The 24,882-nt window shown below is 35.1% G+C and overlaps 1 protein-coding gene, 1 long non-coding RNA gene and 2 pseudogenes across 2 annotated transcripts; 2 read left to right on the forward strand and 2 right to left on the reverse strand.

Annotated features, from left to right (window-relative positions):
• Window positions 1–433: 433 nt before the first annotated feature.
• Window positions 434–936, reverse strand: LOC125218567. The gene is made up of 4 exons (XR_007175978.1): window positions 916–936; window positions 771–809; window positions 590–655; window positions 434–507 (listed from the first exon to the last, which is right to left on the reverse strand). It is a non-coding gene; the product is annotated as an uncharacterized LOC125218567 (long non-coding RNA).
• A 12,797-nt stretch (window positions 937–13,733) lies between these two features.
• On the forward strand, window positions 13,734–17,138 carry LOC125221403 (annotated as a pseudogene).
• A 1,639-nt stretch (window positions 17,139–18,777) lies between these two features.
• Window positions 18,778–20,597, forward strand: LOC125221404 (glucose-1-phosphate adenylyltransferase large subunit 1, chloroplastic-like). The gene is given in 11 exon segments (XM_048123523.1): window positions 18,778–18,801; window positions 19,005–19,068; window positions 19,071–19,096; window positions 19,177–19,289; window positions 19,374–19,446; window positions 19,558–19,638; window positions 19,756–19,842; window positions 19,945–20,049; window positions 20,155–20,261; window positions 20,341–20,401; window positions 20,480–20,597. Coding segments are annotated over 11 exon segments (843 nt in total). The 3' UTR covers window positions 20,582–20,597.
• A 362-nt stretch (window positions 20,598–20,959) lies between these two features.
• On the reverse strand, window positions 20,960–24,725 carry LOC125223573 (annotated as a pseudogene).
• Between the last annotated feature and the right edge of the window lie 157 nt (window positions 24,726–24,882).

A 24,882-nucleotide genomic window follows, 5' to 3' on the forward strand; every position in this document is an offset into this window, starting at 1 on the left:
TTTTTTCAACAAGAATATTTGCTCCCTGATAAGAGTAGAATTGCTAAAATTGGGGCCCAGGTTTTTCAAAAAGATATGCTTATGAAATATTAGGAAAATTACCTTGATATCCCTGTGCATAATCTTATTGTTGTGCAGGTACTCTAGTCCTAACAACAATTGTTTTGTGTACATTCTGATAACCTGAATGTGCAACGAAAGTAGAGGTTAAAATGCTGTGGACAAAAGGACAATATGAATTCAACATATTATAGCTTGATGCATAAACTTTAAGAAGTTGACAGCATAAAAAATTAATATGACTGATTCAAGAACTCTAATACAGGTATTAAAGGAGAAAATCAACAAAAATCTCAGTCCTTTCAAGGTATGATAGGAAGAGATACATTATCACTTACAGATTCCGGAAAGACCCAAATTTTCCCAAGAGAGCGAAATGGATCCACCAGGCACAAACTCCAGTAATATATTAAGTGAATCCTCCTCTCTAGCAGTTCCCAAATATCTCTGAGAAATAAAAAAATGCACTTAGATCAAATGTTGAGCTGCACCCAGTGATCAATCAAAATGCAGAAGACTGTCGGCTCACCACAATGTTTGGATGTGAGAGATTTTTCAATAGATTGACTTCTTTTTCAAGTTCACCTATATATTCCTGATAAAAAATCAGTGGCCAATGATCCATCAAATTCCATCTTCCAATCGAATTAGAGTCAATTGAAATACAAAAAAAGAGTGGAAGGTCAAGTAAAATCAGTTCAAAACATTACTTGTGCTTTCTTTGAAGCGCTATTTGCAGCTATTGAAACCTGCACTCGCGAAGATAAAACGAGCATAAGAAACACCAATCGAAACATTAAATCCAAGTAAAAAAACAAGCAATCACGAAAATGTGAAGGTGTGGGCGGAATCAACCTCTTTCACCGCAAGAAGCTCCCTGAATCGAGGTTCATTCCCATGTGAACCCTCCCAAAGGCACCGCAGCCTATCAATTCCCCCTTCCTCCACCGGATCAGTGGCTGCACATCGACCTCCTTCCTCTTCTTCGATTCTTCCTCTTTCATATATTTTGGAGTCAGCATCTTACTGTCTCTTCCCCGAGCTATCGGCGGCTCATCCTCCGTTGATCCTTCCATCGGCGGCAGTTGCCTCCTCTGGTCTGGCGTTTCTCCGCGGCGGCGTCGCAATTGGCGGCAGCGCTGAACCGGAGCTTAGCGAAAATACCGATTCGAGATTTCCGGATGCTAGACCCCAATTTCTCGACAATTCCTCCAAATCCGGTCGATTCTTCGCCGGGAGGTTTGAAAACCAGAGATCGGCGAACAGAGCCGATGAATTCCTGCATCGCCGGAGTGATATGGATTGAAGACAGAGAGAAGGTATGTAGTGAGAGGAAAAGATTAGGGCTTGTTTATGAATTCTACTTCATTTCAGTGAAGAAAGTGAAGACAGGGGGAGGGAAGGACAAGGTTTGAAAAATAAAATAATGGAAGAAAATAATACGACTTGGACCCCGATAACTTTAGTTATTCTCTTGTTGACCCGTATACTTTTGAAATTACCCGACCGACGAAGGAGCCGTTATGATATGATCAACGTAATTTTGGATCTATGATTACTATATTCTTCATGGGCTTTCCCCATTGTCTACCGTATCATGTCAAGCCCAATTATCTTAGTAAGTTTATACTATTAGTTTCCGTTTTTAATTATTTTCGAGAATGTCACCGTCAGTGTATTAATGTAATTTTGGGTGCAGTTGGCACTAGTGTCACATTAGTTTTATTTTCTGCTATGCTTAATTTGTGTTATTTTTATATACTTTTCTCGTCTTTCTTTTAATAGATTCTCCTACGTTTGAAATTCCTACTCTTCCCTCATAAGTGAATAGTATTCAACTCTAAAAATAAAAATTTCATTTTTCTATTTCTCCCCTTTCTTTTACTTTATTTTATTCAATTAATTAATAAAATAAAACTACATACTAAAATTTTACGTCGGAATAAAAGTGCTCCACTTAAAGTGGAACGGATGGACGGAGTATTTTACTTAGAATATGACTTCTTAATGTGAATGCCCAATGATTGGAAAGTAGTTTCTAATAAAAGTTTATACCGTTATTACTAGTACGATATTTAGTCGTCAAGAAAGATTGTTATTAATAGAAGTTATGACGGTATCATTGTTGATTTCTTGATTTTGTCGATTATTTTAACATCGAAATTGTTTCTCTCCAACTAATGTATGTATTTCTAGTTACTCTACCTAATGCTACAATATCTTTCGATAACATCAATATCAAATACTTCCTCCAGTCACCCAAAATTTGTTCTATTTTATCATTTTCGTTCGTTCCACAAAATTTGTTCCATTTGAATTTTACCAAAAATATACATTAACTACACACATTCATTTAATACAAAATCAAATAATTATGAATTGTTGTTTGAACCTTTAATATTAAATTTCTATCTTCGCCTCGTGATTAAAATATACTCCTATACATCTTCCTATAAGAAGAACATCTTTTTTAGTACACCAACTATCCCAAATGAGCAAATTTGGTCTGTAACGTTTCATAATATCTTTTGAGGTACATCAATATAAGTTAATATCAATTTAACTACTTTTTGACTATTTCTAATATTTTCATGACCAAAGTACCCTTAAGGCCGTGAGGCAATTCAATCTATTTATCCTCTCATTTTTATTAAAGTATATAATTTAGGATAATTGATGTACCAAAAAAGATGTCCCTTCTAATTCTAATTTCAAAATAAAATATTTTAATGATATCAATATTCTATTACTATTAATTATTTACGTTTAGTTTTACTTATTAATAATATTTTAAATCATTGTATTATATTTAATATTAATAGTGAAATAACGTGGGTATAAATATATGTAAACATTATATTTATACAATATTTGTATATAAAAGTAGTTCAATTTATTAGATGGAATATTAATTTTTTTAAAGCTATACATAGAAGAATATGTTATTTTTAAGTGCAATGCAAAATTGACAAATAAAAATAAATTAAAATTTATTAACATACACAAAATCTTAAATAATTCAAAGAGCTAAGTTTTATTTTATCTACTCTTATGCAGTAATTGTAGTTAAAAATTAGTTGAAATTATCAATAATCAATTTAATAAAAAAGTCTTATGTAGTAATTGTAGTCTAAAAAATTAGTTGAAATTATCAATAATCAATTTAATAAAAAGACAATGGCATTCCTTAGTTGAATAAATGATTAGTTTAAATCTATGATTGTTTAATTAAATAAAAATTAATAGTTGCTATCAATTGTTTAGTATCAAAATGTCACGTTTTAATATTATCATTAGACCATTTACAACAACATCATGAAAATTGTTCATAGTTCTCATATCTATTCCCTTAACTATTCGTGAATCATATTTTTTCTACTTTATTAATTTTTTATTTCAATGTTGTATATATTATGATTAACTTAAATTTTCAGTTTAATAAAATTATGAGACTCATTAAAATATAATATTTATCTTAATTTTATCTAAATAATTGAGAATGTAACCATATAAAAGTATTAACTAGCACTAGAAAGTAATCTCATAATATTCAAATAAGGTATGAGATATATTAATAATAATAGTATAAGAAACTATTAAACATAATCCCAAATAAATTAGAAAAAAGAAGAAAGTGGATGAATAAAGAAAGAAAAATAAATTACTCCATCCGTCCCCAAAATTGTCACCATTTTATCCGGCTTCGGTTTTAAGAAATGTACAAAAGTGGGTTGAAAAAGTTAGTGACATGTGGGTCCTACTTTTACATATTAGTTTTAAAATAAAATGTGAGTGAGATGAGTTAGTGGAATGTGGGTCCATTATCAAAAATTGTAAAAGTGAAAGGTGACAAATTTTTGTGGACGGACGAAAAAGAAAATAGGTGACAAATTTTCGGACGGAGGGAGTACATACTTTAATGAAAATGAGAAGATAAATAAGTTGAATTTCCCTTCATGGCCTTAAGGGTATTTTGGTCATGACAATATTGAAAGTAGCAAAAAAGTAGTAAAATTGATATTAACTTATAGTTGATGGACCTCAAAGATATTACGAAACGTTACGGACTAAATTTGCTCATTTGGAATAGTTGGTGTACAAAAAAATACTCCTCCGTCCCTCATTAAGAGCATACTTTTCCATTTCGGTTCGTCCCAATTAAGAGTCACACTTCATTTTTACCATAAATAGTAAGTAGGTCTCACTTTCCACTAACTCAATTCACTCATATTTTATTATAAAACTAATATAAAAAAATGAGTCCCACATTCCACTAACTTTTTCAACCAACTTTTCTTTATATTTCTTAAACCCATGTCCGGTCAAAGAGTGACTCCTAATAGGGGACGGAGGGAGGATGTTCCTCATACTATTTGTATAAAATTCGCATTGCTTGACTATCCGCGCTATCGGAAGATTACCTCAAATATGAATGATCGTTTCGATGCAACTTCGAAGAGATCAACTGGTAAGTTATTTACTGCTTGGTGGACTAGCGGATTTAAACTTCGACTCCACTTCTTATCTCTTGATTTTGAGGAGTGATGCAACCTGCATTATTTGCCGAGAGGAGATGACTACGCAAAGAAACTTCTATGTGGGCATCTCTTTACTCCACTGCCTCGTCATGGTTAAAAGACAAAATACATGCCTACATGCGCTGTACCACCCGAACATGGGAAACGAGTGTCGGTGGTCAACAACAAGGTATAATGTTTTGTGTCGTGTGGTTAAGCTCCTATTATCTCGTTAGAGCAATAGAGCCTCATCTGTTTTAAGCCCTCGGCGATTTGTTTAGACTTTTCTCGCATTTCCTCGGTGTTTTCAATTCGGATCAATGAAGCTTACTTGGTGATGAATCTTAGAATATATGGTACCATCTTTTGGTTATTCATGTAATGAACCTTTACAAACACTTACTAACTTTTCGTGGGTACAGAACTAGCGCTATCGCTACATCATCTCTAGGCTCGTCGGTCTGTGAGCCAAATGGTAATATCAGTCAGATCGGCTAGACTCCAAGCTACTGCATCTATGTATCACAAGTCTTTTGTATATCCTTCTCCAAGTACTCTAGCATGGTATGCATTGTTCTACTGTTTACCAATCATTACATTTCTTCCATACTTCTTAGTATTAGCTTTTTATTCACACCGTTGCTTCGTAGTAAACGTGAGGCATGGAAATTCATGTTTTTTTTTCCGAATGTTAGACTACTAGAATTCATTGATTTCGTTTTTTGGGCTATTATAAAGTCATAGACCATACATTGCGCTATAGTTTGAGTGACACATTGCTTTGGAATGTCACTGTACCATTTTATGAGGAGGAATCATATTGATTGCGGGGGTAGTCTTTTTCCAAAGATGCAAGTTTCTCTAACAAAAAAAAAATGGAAAAAATAGTTAAATTTTATTAACCCCCTTTCCCAGCCCTTGGGAAAATACCTTACCTACCCCTTTTTGGGCCCTTTTTCCCCCAATAGGGCAGCTAATGATAGTGCATGGGCCTTTCCCCAAAAAAGGGATATGCAAGTAAAATTATTTTGACCCCGGATTGAGGTATACTTTTACATTTTTTTTCCTCTCAAATACAATGTTTCTTCCTTTGGGGGGGGGCCTTGAACAATAACATAATTGAGAAAAATTTTGTTTAAGCCACCTTTTTTTATGATTTAAGTTATTTTTTGATTTCCAAGGTCAAGGATTCTTGAAAAGGGATCTTGTGTCATGATTAAAACATTTTAGTTACCATTTTCCAAATATAGTTGTCGCTATGAAATCTAAAAAATTTAAAGCATCTATGGGTGCGAGGGTGCCCTAAGATCAAAAAGGCCTTAAAATTATCTCTCGATCACTATACCCTTTTTATGCCCCTAGTCAATATATTTTTGGTCATTTATGATGTGGGGAAGTATAATGGATTTAAATTTGGTTTTTGGGTTTTGAAAATTGGCCCGGGGCCGTTTTTTAATTCATGGGCCCAAGGGTTTAAGGGCCCCAATTTTTTTTGGGGCCAAAACTTAGGGGGGATTCCGGATGGCTGCCACGTGGCTATCTCACAAGGGGGGGTGGATGCGGCCTTTGGGATTCTTTTGTTTTTTTTGGAGTTTTGGGGTTTCATCACATTCTGGATTATTCTTTCCCAAAAATCTCTCTCTCTCTCTCTCTCTCTCTCTTGTGGTGCCCCTTTTCCTCTCTTTCTCTCTCTTTTAGATTCCGGCGCCGTTCGCCGGTTATCTACCCCGATCCCCCCTTTTTCCCCCCTTGGTTTTGGAAAAGGGGAGACTCTGGGATTTTTTGGAAATGAGTGCTTGAGCGTTTTTTCTCGACTTCGGTTTGATTTTTTCCAACTTCTTTGTTGGATTCTTGTGAGGTTAAAGGGTTTTTTGAGACTTCGTGTGTTTGGGACGGGGTTGGGGTGGCGTGAGATCCGCAACAAAACAAATTTTATTTTTGTAAAAGGTTTGGGGTATCCCTAGGGGTTTGGGTTTGGTTACTCCCTTTCTCCTTGAGACTTTTGGTGAAGATTGAGGAGGGCCTTGGCCCCTGAAGTCATTTTTGCGACCCGAGCCATATCCTAAATCTTTAACTTTTGTTGCTATTTGGAAATTTGATCCCGGGGCACTTTCTTGTGTTACTTACTTGTGTATTTCAAGTGTGGGGTTCCCCAATCAAAAGAGCTTGGATTTTAAATTTGGTCAGATCCCATGTTAGCTAAGGGGGTTAATTTTGGGGTTTGATTGTAAAAAAGCTCGCCGGGGGTTTTTTTTAATCTTGTAATAGATTGTCTTTACTTCCAACCTTCGGATTAGCCATCTCGGGGGATAAACTAAAAAAGAGGTCCGGGGAATTAGTGAACCCAGGTGATCCCTCAAAAAATTTGTTTTGGGGCCCGGGGTCCCCTGGGCGCGGGCCCCAAAATATAAGGGGTGGGCTCGGGGAAATAAGGCTCGGCCCCCCGGGATGGGGGTCCCAGGGGAAGACGATTCTCCTTGAAAGGGGGTTTGCCCGTAATTTTTTAAACCCTAAAACCTTTTTCCCTTTTTGTTTTTGGGGATTGGTTTCAGATTTTGCCCCCGGGTTTGGGTTGGTTTTTGTTCTCCTATTTGTCTTCAGCGGGTTTATTTTTCTTTTAGCCCTTTTGTTTTTGTTTTTTCCCCAGTGGTTTTTTAATCTCAAAGGGGTATCTCGAGCTTTTTTGTGTTCCCGAATGAATTGTTTTTCCACTCGCCTTAACCGTCTTGGGGGACCCCGCCCCCCATACATTGGGGGGATTGTGGTGGGGAAAACCTCTTTGGGGGGGCACGTGACGGTAGGGGGGAAAATCCCTTTGGGCTTGGGTTCCCGAGTTTGAGGGTCACTTTTAGGTGTCTCCTGCGTGGCGCCCTTTTTATATAAGGTTTTGTGTTTCTTGCATGAGGGAAAACCCCCTTTTATATCGTTTTTAAATGGTTTCTTTGGTTTTGGGGTTTTAAAACCCACTGTGAAAAACGGGTTCTTTTTTTGGGGCTCTCAGGTTGTTTTGGGACTTTTGTGTGTTTAAAAACTTTTTTCAAAAAAGTCCCGGATTGTCCCCAATGGGGAAAAAAGATTTTTTTGATTTGGAAACGGAAAAAAGAACCGTGTTTTAATTAAGCAAAAAGTTTTAAAACGGTGAGGGCAATGTCCCCCATTCCCAGCCCGAAGATAAGGTTTCACAAAAAGAATGAATTAGCTAAAAACTCTATATTACCCAACCTTTCGATTCCCTGATTAGAAAGGGTTGGGACCATTAAATCTCCCGAGCTATGGAAAAGCTAGAAAACTCCAAAGAAACCTAATGTCATCAAGAATGTATTTTGGGGAAAAAACTCTTTAAGTTTAAACTTGATCTTTCAAAGGAATTGAGGATAAATTTTATATCTTTCAAAAAAATTGTTCAAGACATTAAAAGGTCCTTTACAACCCTTTATGAGAATACTAGCATTGCCCTAATGAATGCTATCCCCGATTCTTACAATGATGTTAAAGGCATTAGTATGGTAGATTCCCGCTCCTTTTTAATCATTAGTTCTTTAAAATCCAAAGAAATTGAGCTTAAGGAAAATCAAGTTTTTTAAAACCGCTCACCAAAGGCTTTAAATGTTAGGGCGATCTAAAAAATAAGGGGGTAATGAGGACATTAACTCTAATAGGAATGATAAAAAGAAGAGCAAGAGAGGTCCGGGTCTAAGAGCAAAGGAATCCAAGGCTAATAGAAAATGTTTTAACCGTGGCGAGGTTGGTCACTATGAAGGAGTGCCATAATCCTAAAAAGCGTAAAAATAATAATCAACTGGATTCCATGCTAACCCGGCTAAGGATAGTGATTCTCAAGGTGTTTGCTTCATGACTCATGATAATCTTTCTGTTAACTCTACTCTTGGTCGTTTTTTCCATCAATGACGCTAATTGATTCGATCACCTATCATATCTCCCCTTTCAAAAGTGTTCCCCTCGATTTCAAACCCGTGGAAAATACCTTGTTTCTATGGCAAATGACAAAAAATGTCGATTCTTGGCATTGGGATGTGTTTGAAGTTCGGAATGGCTATGTGCTTAATTTGAAAAATGTGAGATATGTGTCTCGATTTATGTTACAACCTCGCTCTCATGTACATGTTTAGAACAAGAAGGTTTTGAGGGTAAGTGGGGGGGGTGTTAATGAAAATCTGCAAGGGTGCTATGTGTTTATTTAAAGCGAAAAAGGTGTAACCTCTATGTGTGTTCGCTCAATCTGGGCTGGGGGGTAATCTTGCTAATGTGGTTAGGGTTGATAAGGCCATGTTGTGGCATAATAGATTTGGTCATATGAGTGAAAAGGGTTGATAGGGTATGAATTCCGAGATCGTCCCGGGTTTGAAAAACCCGGAGATCGGGGACGAGCCGATGAATTCCCGATCGCCGGGGAGATATGGATTGAAGACAGAGAAGGTATGTAGTGAGAGGAAAGATTAGGGCTTATTTATGAATTCTACTTCATTTCAGTGAAGAAAGTGAAGACAGGGGGAGGGAAGGACAAGGTTTGAAAAATAAAATAATGGAAGAAAATAATACGACTTCGACCCCGATAATTTTAGTTATTCTCTTGTTGACCCGTATACTTTTGAAATTATTCAACCGACGAAGGAGCCGTTATGATATGAAGATCAACTTAATTTTGGATCTATGATTATATTCTCTTGACTATATTCTTTATGGGCTTTCCCCATTGTCTACCGTATCATTTCAAGCCCAATTATCTAAGTAAGTATATTAGTTTCCTTTTTTAAGTATTTTCAAGAATGTCACCATCAATGTTTTCAATGTAGTTATCGGTTCAATATTTAATATTGTATAACCGGTTAGCAGTGGCGGAGTGAATTCATAACGGCGGACGGCGGTACCCCAATTTTTTTTTACTACTGTTATATTATACTCCCTCCGTCCCAATAAATATGCAACATTTGATTTCAAGACAAGATTTTAGCAATAGATGTTATGAGCTTAATAAAGAGAGAATAAAGTAGAGAGGAAAAGTAGAGAGTGTTGTTTCCATTTTAGAAACGTTTCATTTTATTGGACAACCTAAAAGGAAAACGTTTCATTTAATGGGCAGAGGGAGTGTATAGTAATGGAGTGCGTTAGTGTGCTAACTAATTTAAATAATGATTAATAACTTTCAATTTTGTGTATTAAAATTATCAATACAAAGACATAATTACATCAATATAACATGTAAATTTTAAATATCAACACATCATAAATTTATGTCGTTGTGTTGATATTTTTAACATACAAAATTGATATTAGTTACTCCCTCTGTCTCCGATTAAGATCATATTTTTTCCATATCGGTCCGTCCCCAATTAAGAGTCACACTTCATTTTTACCATAAATAGTAAGTAAGTCTCACATTCCACTAACTCAATTCACTCACATTTTATTATAAAACTAATATAAAAAAATGTGTCTCATATTCCACTAACTTTTTCAACCAACTTTTCTTTACATTTCTTAAAACTCGCCTCGGTCAAGTGTGACTCTTAATCGGAGACGGATGGAGTAATAGTTAGACTATAAATTAGTTAGTATTTGATCACACAACATATAATTTTATTAATAATATATTATACAAAATTTCCAAGTGATAGCTACAAATATTGAAGGAAGAATCATCTAATGAAATAAAGCCTCTCTTCTTTTGACAAAGAAAGTGTACTTAAACTTGCAACTTTTTATCCTTTCGATTTTCAAGCATTGATTTGAGGTCTCTTGATTGTCAACTTAGTATATTCATGGAGGATATGAGAAGAGATAACGGCTTTCGAATTTGCAAGATCTTAGTTCTCTTGATGAAACTTGTTGAAACAAAGAGGGATTGGCTTACCCATTTGTCTTTTTGCTTATCAAGTTAATTTTGATTCTTCGGTTGCTAAAGTGTAGAGAGAGTATTTTCGGAAGACGTTTGTGACATAAGTTGGAAATAGAATGGTGATCAACCTTTAAATGATTGTGGTGACTTTCATTGAGAAAGAAATGTTTACAAGTCTTTGATGATGATAAGTCAGGAAATGAGTCATAGAAAAAATATTATATTATGTATAATTTTTGGTTTATTTTTATTTAAAATCACAGTTCAAAATTGAATAATATTTCAAATATTATTTTACCACCCTTTTCTATTTCTTTTAGTGTTATATAATTATTTATCATATGACTCACCCCAAATAACAAATTCTGGATCCGGACTGATTAGATCAGTGAACGAACCAAAATAATGTAGTACTATACTTAAAAAATAAACGCATCGTATATAGAGTAACAATTAACTAATCTAACCGCTTGTTTTTCAAATCTTAAAGACTCAATTCCTCTTCGTGGCATATGCATTTTTCTTAAAAATGGTAGGAGTAGGACGATGGCATGTTGTCATTTTTACAATATCTCAAAACATTAATTTCTCATAATTCACTCATTTTAAAATTATTTTTCACCAATATATCTAACTAAAAGATAATTTTACGAGGATTGATGAAATCCTAATGGCACGTGTTCTCATAGAGAAATTGTGACGTTGATTGTGTTCTATGATATATTGATTTTTATATAATTGAATTTATATTATTCCTTTGGTCTTATTTTAGGAGTCATGATTTTTTATATTAGTCAGTCACATATCGAGTCTGTAAGAATTACTATGAACAGTAATAGGTTTATTCCAATAACTTCATTTCACTCAAACTTTTTACTACATAGGAAATGAGATTTATATTTTATTATTTGTTTGTACTAACTCTCTTTTGATATTTCTTAAAACTCATGCGAATTTTATCTATGATTCCTAAAGTGGAACGAAAAAAATAATATATATAGTGATTTGAATTTCTATTATATATATTGATTGATTTTGTAATATACACTCCACTCAGTTTAATAATACTCCCTCCGCTCACAATAAGATCACACTTTTCCATTTCGTTCATCCCCATTAAAGTTACAACTTATTTTTACCATAAATATAAGTAGGTCTCACATTCCACTAACTCAATTCACTCACTTTTATTATAAAACCAATATAAAAAATGGGTCCCACATTCCACTAACTTTTTCAACCAACTTTCTTTACATTCTTAAAACCGTGTACGATAAAGAGTGACCCTTAATAAGGGACGGAGGAGTATATACGATGCATAAGCTATGCAAATAAAGCTATGACTAATTATCTCATGATTATCCATCTTTAATTAAGTTGTGGGATTGAATCTATTGAACCAAACACACTACAAATTTAATCTCGAGATATAATCTTGCAAACCGAACACTCCCTAAATATTCATCCATGTCGCATCAATTGCATATATAAAAGTTGTGTAATGATAAAACCATATAGTATCTGCATGCTCTGACTTGTACAATTATGATAATGGCATGCCGCACGTTATTCACTTCAGACCATCGCTTAGGATAATCATTCTGTATCTTATTTTTGTAATTCGCTTTAATTATTTACTATGATTTGTGTATGTCTCTAATATCAGGGCACTTATCGTTTTTTTTGTGTGTAAACTTAAAAGCAATCAATTAAATCACATTTATTTCAATTTTGTGCAATTTTGCCATCCGATACATGCACCTCGTTTTTCTTCTGTGAACTTAAAAGTAATCAACTAAATCACAAACTTTCCAATTTTATTCAATTTTCCCCATTCGATCTGTCTTTTCCGGTGAATTTAGCAAAATGCGAATTTAAGCCTAATATGAACTGACATGCGAACCCCATAAAGAAAGATGTTAGTTTATTTTACTTTTTATAATATATAGAATAATTAGAAAAATGTGCACGAGAATCTTTATTTTACATGCTTCCACATTCTAATAAAGTATTTATAATAATTACTAGAAAAGCATTTAAATTAGGAAAGAAATCATTTGATTACCTCTCTGACTACCCGGCGCCTACGACGAAATTTACATTCCATACAAATTCTTATGCAAAATACTAACATACAAATTTAAAGTAATAAAAAAAAAACTCTATGTCTCTATCCTTAATAATTTGTAGTCAATCTTTACCGTCTATATTTGAGATTTAATATATTCAAACAGCCACATAAAAAGCATTCATTCTCTGTGAAAATCAATCATGGCTATTTATTTAATTAAGACACAATGCAAATTTAATTTCTAGAGAAAAGTATATGTGTGCGGATATACACTAATGGAAAAATATAGTTTCAAGTCAAAACACATAATATTAAAATCATAGTTGGCATTTCTTTCAAAAAAGACACATTAAATATGAACAAAATTTTCACTTTATCTTAGAAAAATAACATCAAATATAAACAAATTTTAGTGAAACGAATTTTAACAATTTTGGTTGGGTGCTTTTGAATACAGGAAGATCCCTATTATATGGTGTTTTGAGTGTAGGGGCTTTTAGTGGCCAGCTCCATAATGATATTACTCCCTCCATCCGCTTAAGATGATCGTTTTCGCTTTTTAGTTTGTCCAACTAAGATGAGCATTTCCTTTTTGTAACTTTCTCTCCAATTAATACACTCTAACCATTTTTTCTAGCTCCTATTAAAATATCCATCTTTCTTTATCTCTACTTTAATACTTACATCCACCTTCTCTCTCCAATTAAACACTTTAACCAATAACTCTTAAACCCATTATGCATGTGTCATCTTAGCGGGACGAGGAGTATACTAGTACTATTATATAAAGGCAAAACACACGTAGGTCCTTGTACTTTATCATTTATTTCAATAGGTCCTTATAAAAAAATTTATTTGAGCAAGTTTACGTTTTTTTATATTTGATATATTATAATCCTTATTTACGGAATTATTAATTGTTCATTATGAAATAAGACATCATATATTAATTATTTAAATATATTTCACGTAATATCTTAATTGAAAAAAAACATAAAGATAAAGCATGAAATTTTATAAAGAAATCCAAATAGCAATTTTTCAAATTTATATCCTGAAACCTACTCTTGAAACCAAATAATTAGTAATATTCAAACTTCAATTAACTGCTTAAATCAATCTTCTTCATTGAGTTTCAGCCCTTGTAATCAAACAAAATTTTCCTCCTCTCTGCGTATTAAAGACAAGCGGGAGCAAGAACTTTCATTAAATATTGGGAACAAGAACTATGACTGCTATTAAGAATTTATTGAAAGGAGGTTCAAGTGTAGGGTAGGTGTAATATGTTTAATTATCTAATTTTTCTTAATCGTGCGGATTTGGTTAAATAAGATATGACGTGGAGTTTATTTAAATAATAATTGATGAAGTGAAAATATTTAACAGTAAAGTTAACTGATTGAATAAAATCTGTTAAAAATAATTTATTGATATAAAATTTAGAAGTATAAGGACCAATTAAAATGAAAATATTGTATAAGGACATGTTAAAATAAATAATCAAAGTAGAAGAATATATGGAGTGTTTTACCGTACTTAAATTAAGTGAAAGTATACGGTATCCATAGTTATCCCAACGTTTATCACAAGACGGTAGATGGTTTAATGAATTTGATCCCACTCTATTAAAATACTGGCAATAGGCAATAAATAGCCCATACTCTGCTTCCCAAATCCCAATACGATTACCAGACAGCTCAGCTCTGACCGCGATCACCACCTCTCTCCGTCTCGGCCGGCGAATTTATCCATCGCCGCCGTTCTCGAACTCTCGAGGTTTGTTTTTCACCTCTATACATGTTTATTACTTGTTAGGCGGAACAGCTGATCTGAATTTTCCCTACTCTTATTTTCTACTCATTTAATTCCTTCATTTTTGCTGCTTGTTGCGTGTGGATAACTCTAAAGGTTGGCGCTTGATATGGAGTCGTTAGTGGAGGCGACGTCGGGTGCGGTTGGTGCGCTGGTTAGCACCACCATCTTGTATCCGCTCGACACCTGCAAAACTAGGTATCAAGCTGAGAATCGAGCTCATCAACATCAGAGATACAGGTTGCTGATATTTTCTTTTTTTGAACTTTGATCTGGTGTTTTTCGATGTTTAGTTTGTTTTTGTTTTTAACTTTTTCTAAGTGGGCGATCATGCTGTGAATTATTTGCAGTAGCTATTTTGTTTTAGGTTTTAAAAGCAGTATCGAATTCGTTTGATCTTATGCTGGACCTTTGGTTGACTGTGAGTTCAATCGTAGTAAAAATAATGTATCCAGAGATTAGAATGGTTTGGAGGAAAAATAGATGCAAGACTTATCGGTATGCAGAGTATATATTGAAATCTTAGAAATTAAGATCGGTTCTTGTTGTGTCCGCCAGTGTCATTATCTTGATAGAAGAAAATGATGTGTGTGTGTGACAGAAAATGCATATTCAGAGTAATTTATTCTCAATCAATTGTGCTTGAGGATGAAAGGGATACGAAACAACAAGATAAAACTGGTAAGATAAGATATTAAAATCACAAACTCTGGTTACTTTACAAATATTTTGTTAATTGGTAGTATATGATTAGACTACTAAGTTGCTATCACATGCCTACAACCAATGCTAAAATATATACTCTAGCAATTTACCAAAGCCAGTGAAGTGGTTATAAAGGAAGTTTTAATGTTAGTATTAGTTTTACAAATGCTTTCTCTGTGCTGACCAGCAACAGATGGCAACAAGTGCATGCAATAGCTTCTGATGAAAGTGTGCTTTGTCTCCTTAGTCTTGGTGTCTTCTACCACATCATTTTCTTGAGATTGACACATGCATGGACATACATATATGTAACACTCACAAGCACAGAGCTCAGTTATCCCTTGGAGATGCATTGCTGTCTTATATTGTTACACTAATGTTAGACATGTCCTATTGGGATGTCTATCTATTGCTTGCAGATTTGCATCTTTTATTGTGTGGTCTAATTCTAAACATACCTTTTGCCCATCTTTAAAATCTTGTATCTTTGGCTTGTCCATTGTCTGGCTGAGCAGTATGATGTAGTAGTGACTAGTTACATAATACATATAGTGTCAGTTCTAAAGGGCAATATGATTGGTTTTCCTGTGATAACAGGAATATTTCAGATGTTTGTGGGAAGCAATATCCCAAGGTCAAGTACTGTCTTTGTACCAGGGCCTGGGCACGAAGAACCTGCAGTCCTTCATTTCACAGTTTATCTACTTCTATGGGTATAGCTTTTTAAGAGGCTGTACTTGAGAGAAAGCAAATCTAAATCCATAGGAACTGCTGCTAACTTATTAATTGCTGCTGCTGCTGGTGCATGCACAGTCATAGCGACACAGGCACGTCTCAGCTTCATTGATATTCAGATTTTATATAGTGTTGGCACTAACGGATTTCTGTAATGATGTTTTGTTACATTAACAGTAGGGTATATATTGTAAATGTATGCTATAAAATTGATGGTGTATTAAGTTTGCACTGAAGTTTAATGTAATGCAATGCTTAGAAGCTTACTTTAATGGGTGTTGCTTCTTCAAACTCTTGTATGAACATGCTTGTTGAGGATCAATATGTTCTTATGTTAGCAGCACCTGTCTGAATCCTGCAGTCTATCCCAACATCCTAATATTAGTTTTACAGCCTCTGATACAGCATCTTCAAGAATGCAAACAAGTGATTTTGGAAAATCAAAAGGCTTGTGGAAATCTCTCTCAGAGGGCACTTTCAGCGATGCATTTGACGGTCTGGGAATTTCCCTTCTACTTACTGCAAATCCATCCATACAGGTACCTCTTTTCTTTCTCTTCAAACTGTGGCTTTGTAAATATTTGTTAGACAGGCCAAACAGATTCTTATACTAATTGCAATGCCATGCAGTATACAGTATTTGATCAGTTAAAAAATAGGCTTCTAAAGAGTAGTGTGAATAAACAAACGGATGAGGTGTCATCTCCAGAAGCTATTTCTGCTTTCTCTGCTTTTGCTTACGGTGCAGTCTCGAAATGTTGCTACCTGTTTAACTTATCCAGCTATAAGGTGAATCTCTGTCTTCATTCCTTCTCTTCAGAAACACTTTTACCCTCCTCCTTGGGGCTTGCAATCATGAACGTTATTGCGTAGATTGTTTTAGTTTGTTATCCTACTGCTTCTGTAGAAACATAGAGCTCATCTGGATAATGCACAGGTGTAAAGTGGTGATCCAGTCAGCAAAATCAGATGAGAGTGAAGATGGTAAGCCCAAATCACGACCCGTAAATCTATAACTGGAACACTTTGTTCAATCTGGGAAAGAGAAGGGATACTGGCTTCTTCAAAGGGCTGCAGGCACAAATGCTGAAAACAGTCCTGAGCTCAGCACTGCTTTTGATGATAAAGGAGAAAGTTACGAAGACCACATGGGTCCTAATGATCGCACTAAGGAGGTTTATGTTGACGAGACCCAACCTAAAGAGTTCTTGAAGAAATCTTGTTGAATCAGTGAAATGTTTGTTCACCTTGATAAGTACAATAAATATGAAAAAAAAAATGAGACTTTTAAGGATTATAATATAGCAAAATATTGTTTCAGTGTAACAGATTGAAAATGTCCAAATTCTCAACTTTGATTGATTTTATTTTGTTGTATCAACATGACAGAATCGATTTGAATAAGATTTAAGGAAAGTTCTTATCTGATGGTGTGAGATTTGCGAGAATATCCTTAGCAGAAGAATATACCCGTCTTCTTTATTGAAGAAATTAAACTGGAGTATATTCTATATACCATATTGTTCAATATAAAATCAAATTATAAAGACATTAGGATATCCTTCTTATTTATTGAAGAAACTAAACTGGAGTATATTCTATATACCATTATACCCTAGTGATGTTCTTTCTTCTGATCGACCAATAATATCACAACCTCAAACGTGCAAACGTGCAGTTTGTAGATTAAATTAAACCTCAATTTATTAATAACTCACAGGCTTAGAGAAATAAAATAAACGAAACAATCGAGAATATTTGTACTAGTTATAAGTAAACTATACATACAATTAATACGAACACAACTAAATTAAAGAAAACTTGCAATTTGATTTGGCATGATTCACATGAATACAAAAGAAAAATTGGTGGACTCAATTGAATGTGGATAACGTGGCTCACTGCATCAATGGCATGCAAGGGCAGAAGCTCAAGTTTGCACCAATTAAGCAGAGGAGGAATGGCAATGCTATTAGGAGCCATGTCTGCAGCTCACTCACAGCTGACTTGGCAGGTGAGGCCAAGGTGAGACATTTAGGTTCCAATGGGAGGAGCATATGGAAGCTAATCGATGTGCCAATGAGTAACTGCATCAACAGTGGGGTCAACAAAGTATATATTCTCACTCAGTTCAACTCAGCATCACTCAACAGGCATCTCGCTAAGAGCTTACAACTTTGGACGGTGTCTCGTTTGGAGATGGCTTTGTTGAGGTAAATGTCTCCACACTTTTTTACACGAAACATGATCACATGCGAAAAGAGATGTTTCAGATGAAGAACCACACATGATTTAGTGAATATGATACTGATGAGTACTTGGTAAGTCAGGTATTAGCTGCCACTCAAACTCGGTCAGGCAGGTAAGTGGTTTCAAGGCACTACAGATGCTGTGCGGCAATTCCACTGGCTTTTGAGAATAGAATGATTCTGCTTCGTAACAATATGTGTAGCAATGATGGCATTCTTAATCATGTTAAGACATCAACTCCATGTAAAGGATAGAAACATATTCATGAGCCTGCAAATGTATGGTATTTATATGAAGATTCGTGTTCCATGCACCACAGGATCCAAGAAGTAAAGACATTGAAGATGTTGTTCTCATTCTATCTGGCGATCACTTGTACAGGATGGACTACATGGACTTTGTTCAGGTAGCTACGAAGCCTAACATAAAGTTTAGTGGAAATGACTGCAGTTCAACTCAAATCTTCTCAAAAACAAATGAAGCTATTTATTCACAGCATTAACATTGCATAAGATTTTTGTTTTCTCAGTCTCACCGCCAAAGTGGGGCAGATATTACTTTATCGTGTTTACCTATCGATGAAAGGTATAACATTTTTTTGCAGCTTAATAGTACTACTTATTAATAGTTTTCAAGAAAAATAAGTAGTTGCTATACCCCCTATATTGCTGCTAGTAAGCAGCTATTCTATAATTGATTTCCTTAGCCAAGCATCCCTGTGATTTTAGCATTTATATTTGTGCAAAAGAATTTGATCAAGTATAAGTATGATGCATTGCACTAGTAGGTTCTCTGCAACTCGGTGTAGGAAAATTTAGAGAATAATAAGAGAAACGATAACATAAACAGAAATAAGTCCACATTTAGATTTTGAAAGTAAAAACAAGAAGGGAAGTAATTAGATCTGAAGAAAGCAAAATCCATAACTGCCAGCTTTGGTGTTTCCTTCTACACAAACACATATATATTCTATAAGATTCATCTCTTTCCATGATAGCCGGCCTCAGATTTTGGTTTGATGAAGATTGACGATAAAGGAAGGGTCCTTTCATTCAGTGAAAAACTAGGGGGAATGAGTTGAAGGCAATGGTAATTGTGGATATAAATACTTATTCCTGTCAACAGTTTTCTAAATTATGGAGGGAAGCAATTACAGTGGTATATTTCAGGCAGTAGACACAACAGTTCTTGGACTCTCTCAAGAAGAGGCAGAGAAGAAGCCTTATATAGCTTCAATGGGAGTTTATGTCTTCAAGAAGGATATACTTCTCAATCTTTTAAGGTAAGTATAAAACCACTCGAATACAAATATCTGTGTTATCAAATATGTGAAGACTTAGCATTATCAGTTGTTTTGTTTCTTGAGATGGCGTTTCCCAACTGCGAACGATTTTGGATCAGAAATAATCCCTGCATCAGCTAGAGAATTCCATATTCAGGTCTTCTAAAGAATTCTCAACTTAGACAGCAATAATTTCTTCAATAATACAATTCCATACATGTTTTTGAATCTAAGTTGCACGTTGTTGAACTGTGAAAACTTTATGCAGGCTTATCTATTTAACGACTACTGGGAAGATATCGGGACAATACGTTCCTTTTTTGAAGCAAATCTAGCCCTTACAGAACATGTAAGGTTTCTGTAGTGCAAAGGTCTACTCTTTTAAGATGTCATCATCACTTAAGCTCTCTTTACTTTTGTAAATTAACAATGATGTTTTTTCTCTTGCATTGCTTTGTCATTTCAGCCACCAAGATTCAGCTTCTATGATGCTACAAAGCCAATCTACACATCTAGAAGAAACTTACCACCATCAAAGATAGATGACAGCAAGGTCACCACACTTTTTGCATGACCTAGAATCTTAAAATTGCATATCACATCACTTTCAAAAGCCACCGTCTTAACATCTTCAGGAAGCTTTTTTTTTTTGCAGATTATTGACTCTATAGTTTCGCATGGTAGTTTCTTGACCAGTTGCTTAGTCGAGCACAGTGTTATTGGTATTCGTTCACGCATAAACTCAAAGGCTCACCTAAAGGTTAGATTTGCCAGAAGTGCTATGCTTCTGAATTTTCAACACTTTACAGAATAGTCTCCTCATCATCAACCCAGAACAGAAATCCAGCAATACAGGTTATTGCAGGATACAGTGATGCTCGGGGCTGACTTCTACGAAACTGATTCAGAAATTGCTTCTTCTTTATCAAAGGGGAAAGTACCTGTAGGAATTGGAGAGAATACAAGAATCAAGTACAGACAGTTTGATTTATGATTAAATCCTCGAAAATTCTCACACATTATTTTCATTCTCACATTTCTCCATTTGCAGAGAATGCATCATTGACAAGAATGCTCAAATTGGTAAGAACGTCGTCATTGAAAATTCAGAGGTAAGTTTCTCTCAGAATGCTTACCAGCAGCTATTGCCTTTCTTGATCAAGCACTCACCATGTCTTCATTATTTGCAGGGTGTTCAAGAGGCTGACAGAACTTCAGACGGATTTTACATCCGATCGGGCGTTACAATTATACTGAAAAACGCTATAATCAAAGATGGCACAGTGATATAACAATTTTGTCTCAGTTGACAGAAACCTGGTTGGCTAGTTTTACATCTGTTTAAATGAATGCAAGCAGAAATGACAAAACATGCTTCCCATAATGAACACGCAAAGTTAAGAGATTTTCATTAACGTTCAACGGTGTGAAAGAAGTTCAGTCATATTTAATCAACTATTATAATCAAACTGGAGAAAAGTTATTCATGTTCATTCAGTATTACAATCAAACTGGTGAATAGTTATTCACAACATGAACGCACTGTGTTCTTAGATAACTGAAGGAACTTGATCCTTGTTATCCTTCGAGATATAAATGAGGGAAAGAGACAAAATGTATACAACTAGAAACTATAAAAGAATATAGTTGTATACAATGTGAGATAAAGAGCTATTCCGAAAATAACAATTCTTCACATTGAAATTTTAATTCATTCTCAAATCTCTGCAAGACAAAGCGTTCTTCTGCTGATATAATGCTGGTGACGTAACATTTACTCTCTGAAAAAGGCTTCCTACCTGTTCTTCCTGCCCGATGAAGATAATTAATTGCATCTTTTGGGATATCAAAGTTGTATATATGGGTTGTTTCAGGCAGATCAACTCCTCTACCAGCTATATCTGTTGCAACAAGAAGATAATCTCCTGAGTGCTTGAGGTCCTATTTTCAAAATGAAGCAACAAACAGAAAGGATAGCAGTCAGCACAGGGATTAATCTCAGATATTCTTTCCCTAGCTGAGAACAGATGAACTTACAGTTATGGATGTAGCTCGCTGGTTAAAATTGACGTCTTCCTCTAACAGAACTAACTCTAGGTGTCCTCCATATGATGTTTTTAGAAACTCAATCAAAAGAGTTGTAGGTGGAGCATTTCCAGCTTTCTTTGACTTCTCAGACTGCATATCATGAACAAGATGCAATAACCCCATCATTAACCCCATCATTGACATTGATATCTTCAAAATAAGAGCAATCTATATGATCGATGAGTGTGCATTCTAATTTCACTGCAATAAATAGGAGGTTGAGTAATTTCATCTAGCCTAGATAGTGGACCATTAGTTCGTTACTAAAAACCTTCTTGCAGTACTAAAAGTTTTATCATATGATCAGCACACAGCATATTGAAGATCCGAATGCAAACACTGAGTTATTTAAAATGATCAAGTAAAATTTAAGAAAGGCTCATTCTCACAAAGATGAGGATTGTGTTCTACTCCCTCCGTCCCCTAAAAATAGTAACTTTAGAAACGACACGGGTTTTAACATAAAATTGATAAAGTAAGAGAGAGGTAGAAAGTAAAGTGTGTTAGTGGAAAATGTGTTCCACCTTATTAGAAGATAGAAAGAAAAGTGTGTTAGTGGAAAATGTGTTCCACCTTATTAGAAGAAAGAAATTTCCTCAAATAGAAAGTTTCTATTTTTAGAAGACGGAGGGAGTATATTTTTGGGTAACCATTAACATACCGGTGGAACTACTTTTGGAAGGTACACACATAAAGTATAAGTACCAGGTGCAGAGATGCAATTTTATTTTGATCACTGTTCAGAAACACCAGATAACATAACATCTATCCCTGTTTATCTTGAGAAAAGGCTTCTATAACCATGGTCATGTAACCATGAATCACACGTCATGAAAGACAGCCTTCTTTGGTTTATGCAATGCAATAAATCCTAACCAATCCAAAAGTACTTTATGATATTGATCGAGTGTACAATTGACAAAGCTATAAGGCACTAACTTGCTCTCCAACAAAAATGATGGCCGATTGAGGAGCATCAGACTGTAACAATTGTAGGAGCGTAGAGTACTTCTCTTTGTTACCACATATCTGAATTGACAAAATGAAGACAAAGAACCAATATGTGGTGTCATCAACAATAGATTGCACATTGCAAGTTAATAAGTTATCATCTCAAATTCCTATTGTTGCATTTTCTCACCACATATCTGTGATATAGGCACGAAGGCATTGGCTCAATTGGATTTACATGGACATGCACAACATTCGCCTGTCATAACAAACAACAGATTTAATAACTAGCAGATAGTGACACCGTATTCCATATGACTAGTATGGTATAAGTCTAATTTACTAACCTTGGTCCACTTCTGCTGAATACAGTCATACACAAATCGTCTATGCTGAGGAATAGATGCACTAGCAAATACAGTTTGGCGGCTATTGATTGTAGTGGATAGTCAAAAGCTTCTTCAAAGAGCTCACCTCCTTAGAAGAATTAAACATAAAATCAACCTACAGATTGAACAATATATTAGCCACAGCACCACATATGTTCGGGCATTTAAATGTACAGATGACAGCATACAGAAAGTAAGTTACAAAAGTAACCGAAGAGTTAAACACTCTGGTGCACTTGAATGCTAATTCTTAGGCCCAACTTTGTCCATCAAGTAACTTAAGTATTAGGACAACACAAAGACTTAGGAACTACAACTGAAACCACCCATGGAATTGCTAAGCCGCAACTGTTTCCAGAAGTTTCTTACCCAACAGAAAGCCAAAATTAGTTTTTAAAACATTTCAAAAATATTGGAATGGCAGCCTAGGGATTGTAGCATATAATTTGGTTTGTGAAAAGAAATTACATTAAACATGGAAAAATAATTTGGGTACCTCATCGATTACCAACACTCGCAAGGCATCCAACTTCAGAATATGCTTGTCAAGCATCTGGCATAAACTCCTCAAAGTAGCAATTACTATAACAGGGGTTCCACCTGTTACTATGAAATTTTGTGATTAGTAGTTCTGGGAGAACACCAGAAGAATCTCAACTTTGAGATGACTCATTTAACATAATTAATCACAGAAAGTCATAACAGAAGTTTGAATTCATTGTAATAAAGATATGAGTATATAGTACTAACAGGAATGTTAATTACCTTTAACCAACTCTTATGCCTTCTCAATGTTCCACCGTCTAAAGAGCCATGACTGTACATGACTTCTGTTCATTCTCAAGTTGCAGAGATTTTGCAGCCAAAGTACGGGCAACTTTTGTGACCTTTGGTAGAAAGATACAAAAAGCATTTCATTATCAGAACTCATTTCATAACACTAAGATCTGTACACAGAAATTATAGAAGGAAGAATCAATTACCTGCATACCGAGTTCTCGTGTGGGCACAACAATCACAGCCTGTACGGATGACCTTTGTGGATTGACAACTGAGAATATCAAAGTAGGTACGCTAGGGTCTTTCCTGAACCTGTCTAGAGAAACAAAACCAGAAAAGAACAGTTATTATCAGATTTCGTTTTGGAACTGTTGTAAAAATCAGCTTATGATACACCATTGCTATCGAGTTTGAGGTTTTAAAATGGACTCTATCTTAATCATGAGAATGGCCTCATACATAATGAATTCTCAGAAAAATATAAGGTCCATTCTAGGATCTCATGTCCTTTCATTTCTTTAACCTTATACTTTTATATTTTTGTGGATTTTTCGATTTTAGCTCCCATAAATTTTCTGAGCGAATATAGAAAAACATGTAAATACATTTAAGCAACACTGGATTGTATCGACCTGAGCATGAATCACACAATCACGGCCGGAAAATAACACCGGAAGCGCCTCATTCTGTACTGGCGTGGGCACTATGTATCCAACCTCCTCCGCCCTGAAAACAATAAATCTAAGCAACTCATCACCGAGAAAGAAAAGAAAAGCAAACAAAATAACAATCGGAATTCATATAATGACTGTGAGAACATGAAGTTAAACCAACTCTAGGGATTTTCTTACTCCAGACCAATCAAATGTTATCCTACATCAACCCAATCCCCTAAACATTCATTTTCCACACGAAACACAACTGAAAACCATGAAAAAGCTTGCCTCCGGAGCACGTGATCGGGCACGTGACCTTCACACAGTTCAAGCAGCGTTGAGCAGGTATTGCTGGTTTCCACAGTGGAATTGACAGAAGCGGAGAGCGCAAGACAGTTTGACATACAAATTCTGCGGTAAGACAGCAACGAGCTCTTGCGATTAGGAGGGAGAAACGAATGAGAGAGCAGCTTCATTGAGGATGTCCATGATAAAGGGTGCGTATGAGCTGCAAAGGAAGACGCCATGGAAATGACTTCTTCAGTGACAACTGAGAACGGATTGAGAGTGGGAATGGGGTTTTAATCCATCCATTCTCAATTTATGTTAAACCCTTGCTTTCAGCTGCTCAGATGAAATAAGTTTTGTGGAAGCACCATATTCACTTTATTTAAATAAGCGTTATTCCGTGTATAATTATGAAATTTGATCAAATTTTAATTTATTAAG

This window comes from Salvia hispanica, chromosome 4 (genome assembly GCF_023119035.1).
Source record: "Salvia hispanica cultivar TCC Black 2014 chromosome 4, UniMelb_Shisp_WGS_1.0, whole genome shotgun sequence".
NCBI lineage: Eukaryota > Viridiplantae > Streptophyta > Magnoliopsida > Lamiales > Lamiaceae > Salvia > Salvia hispanica.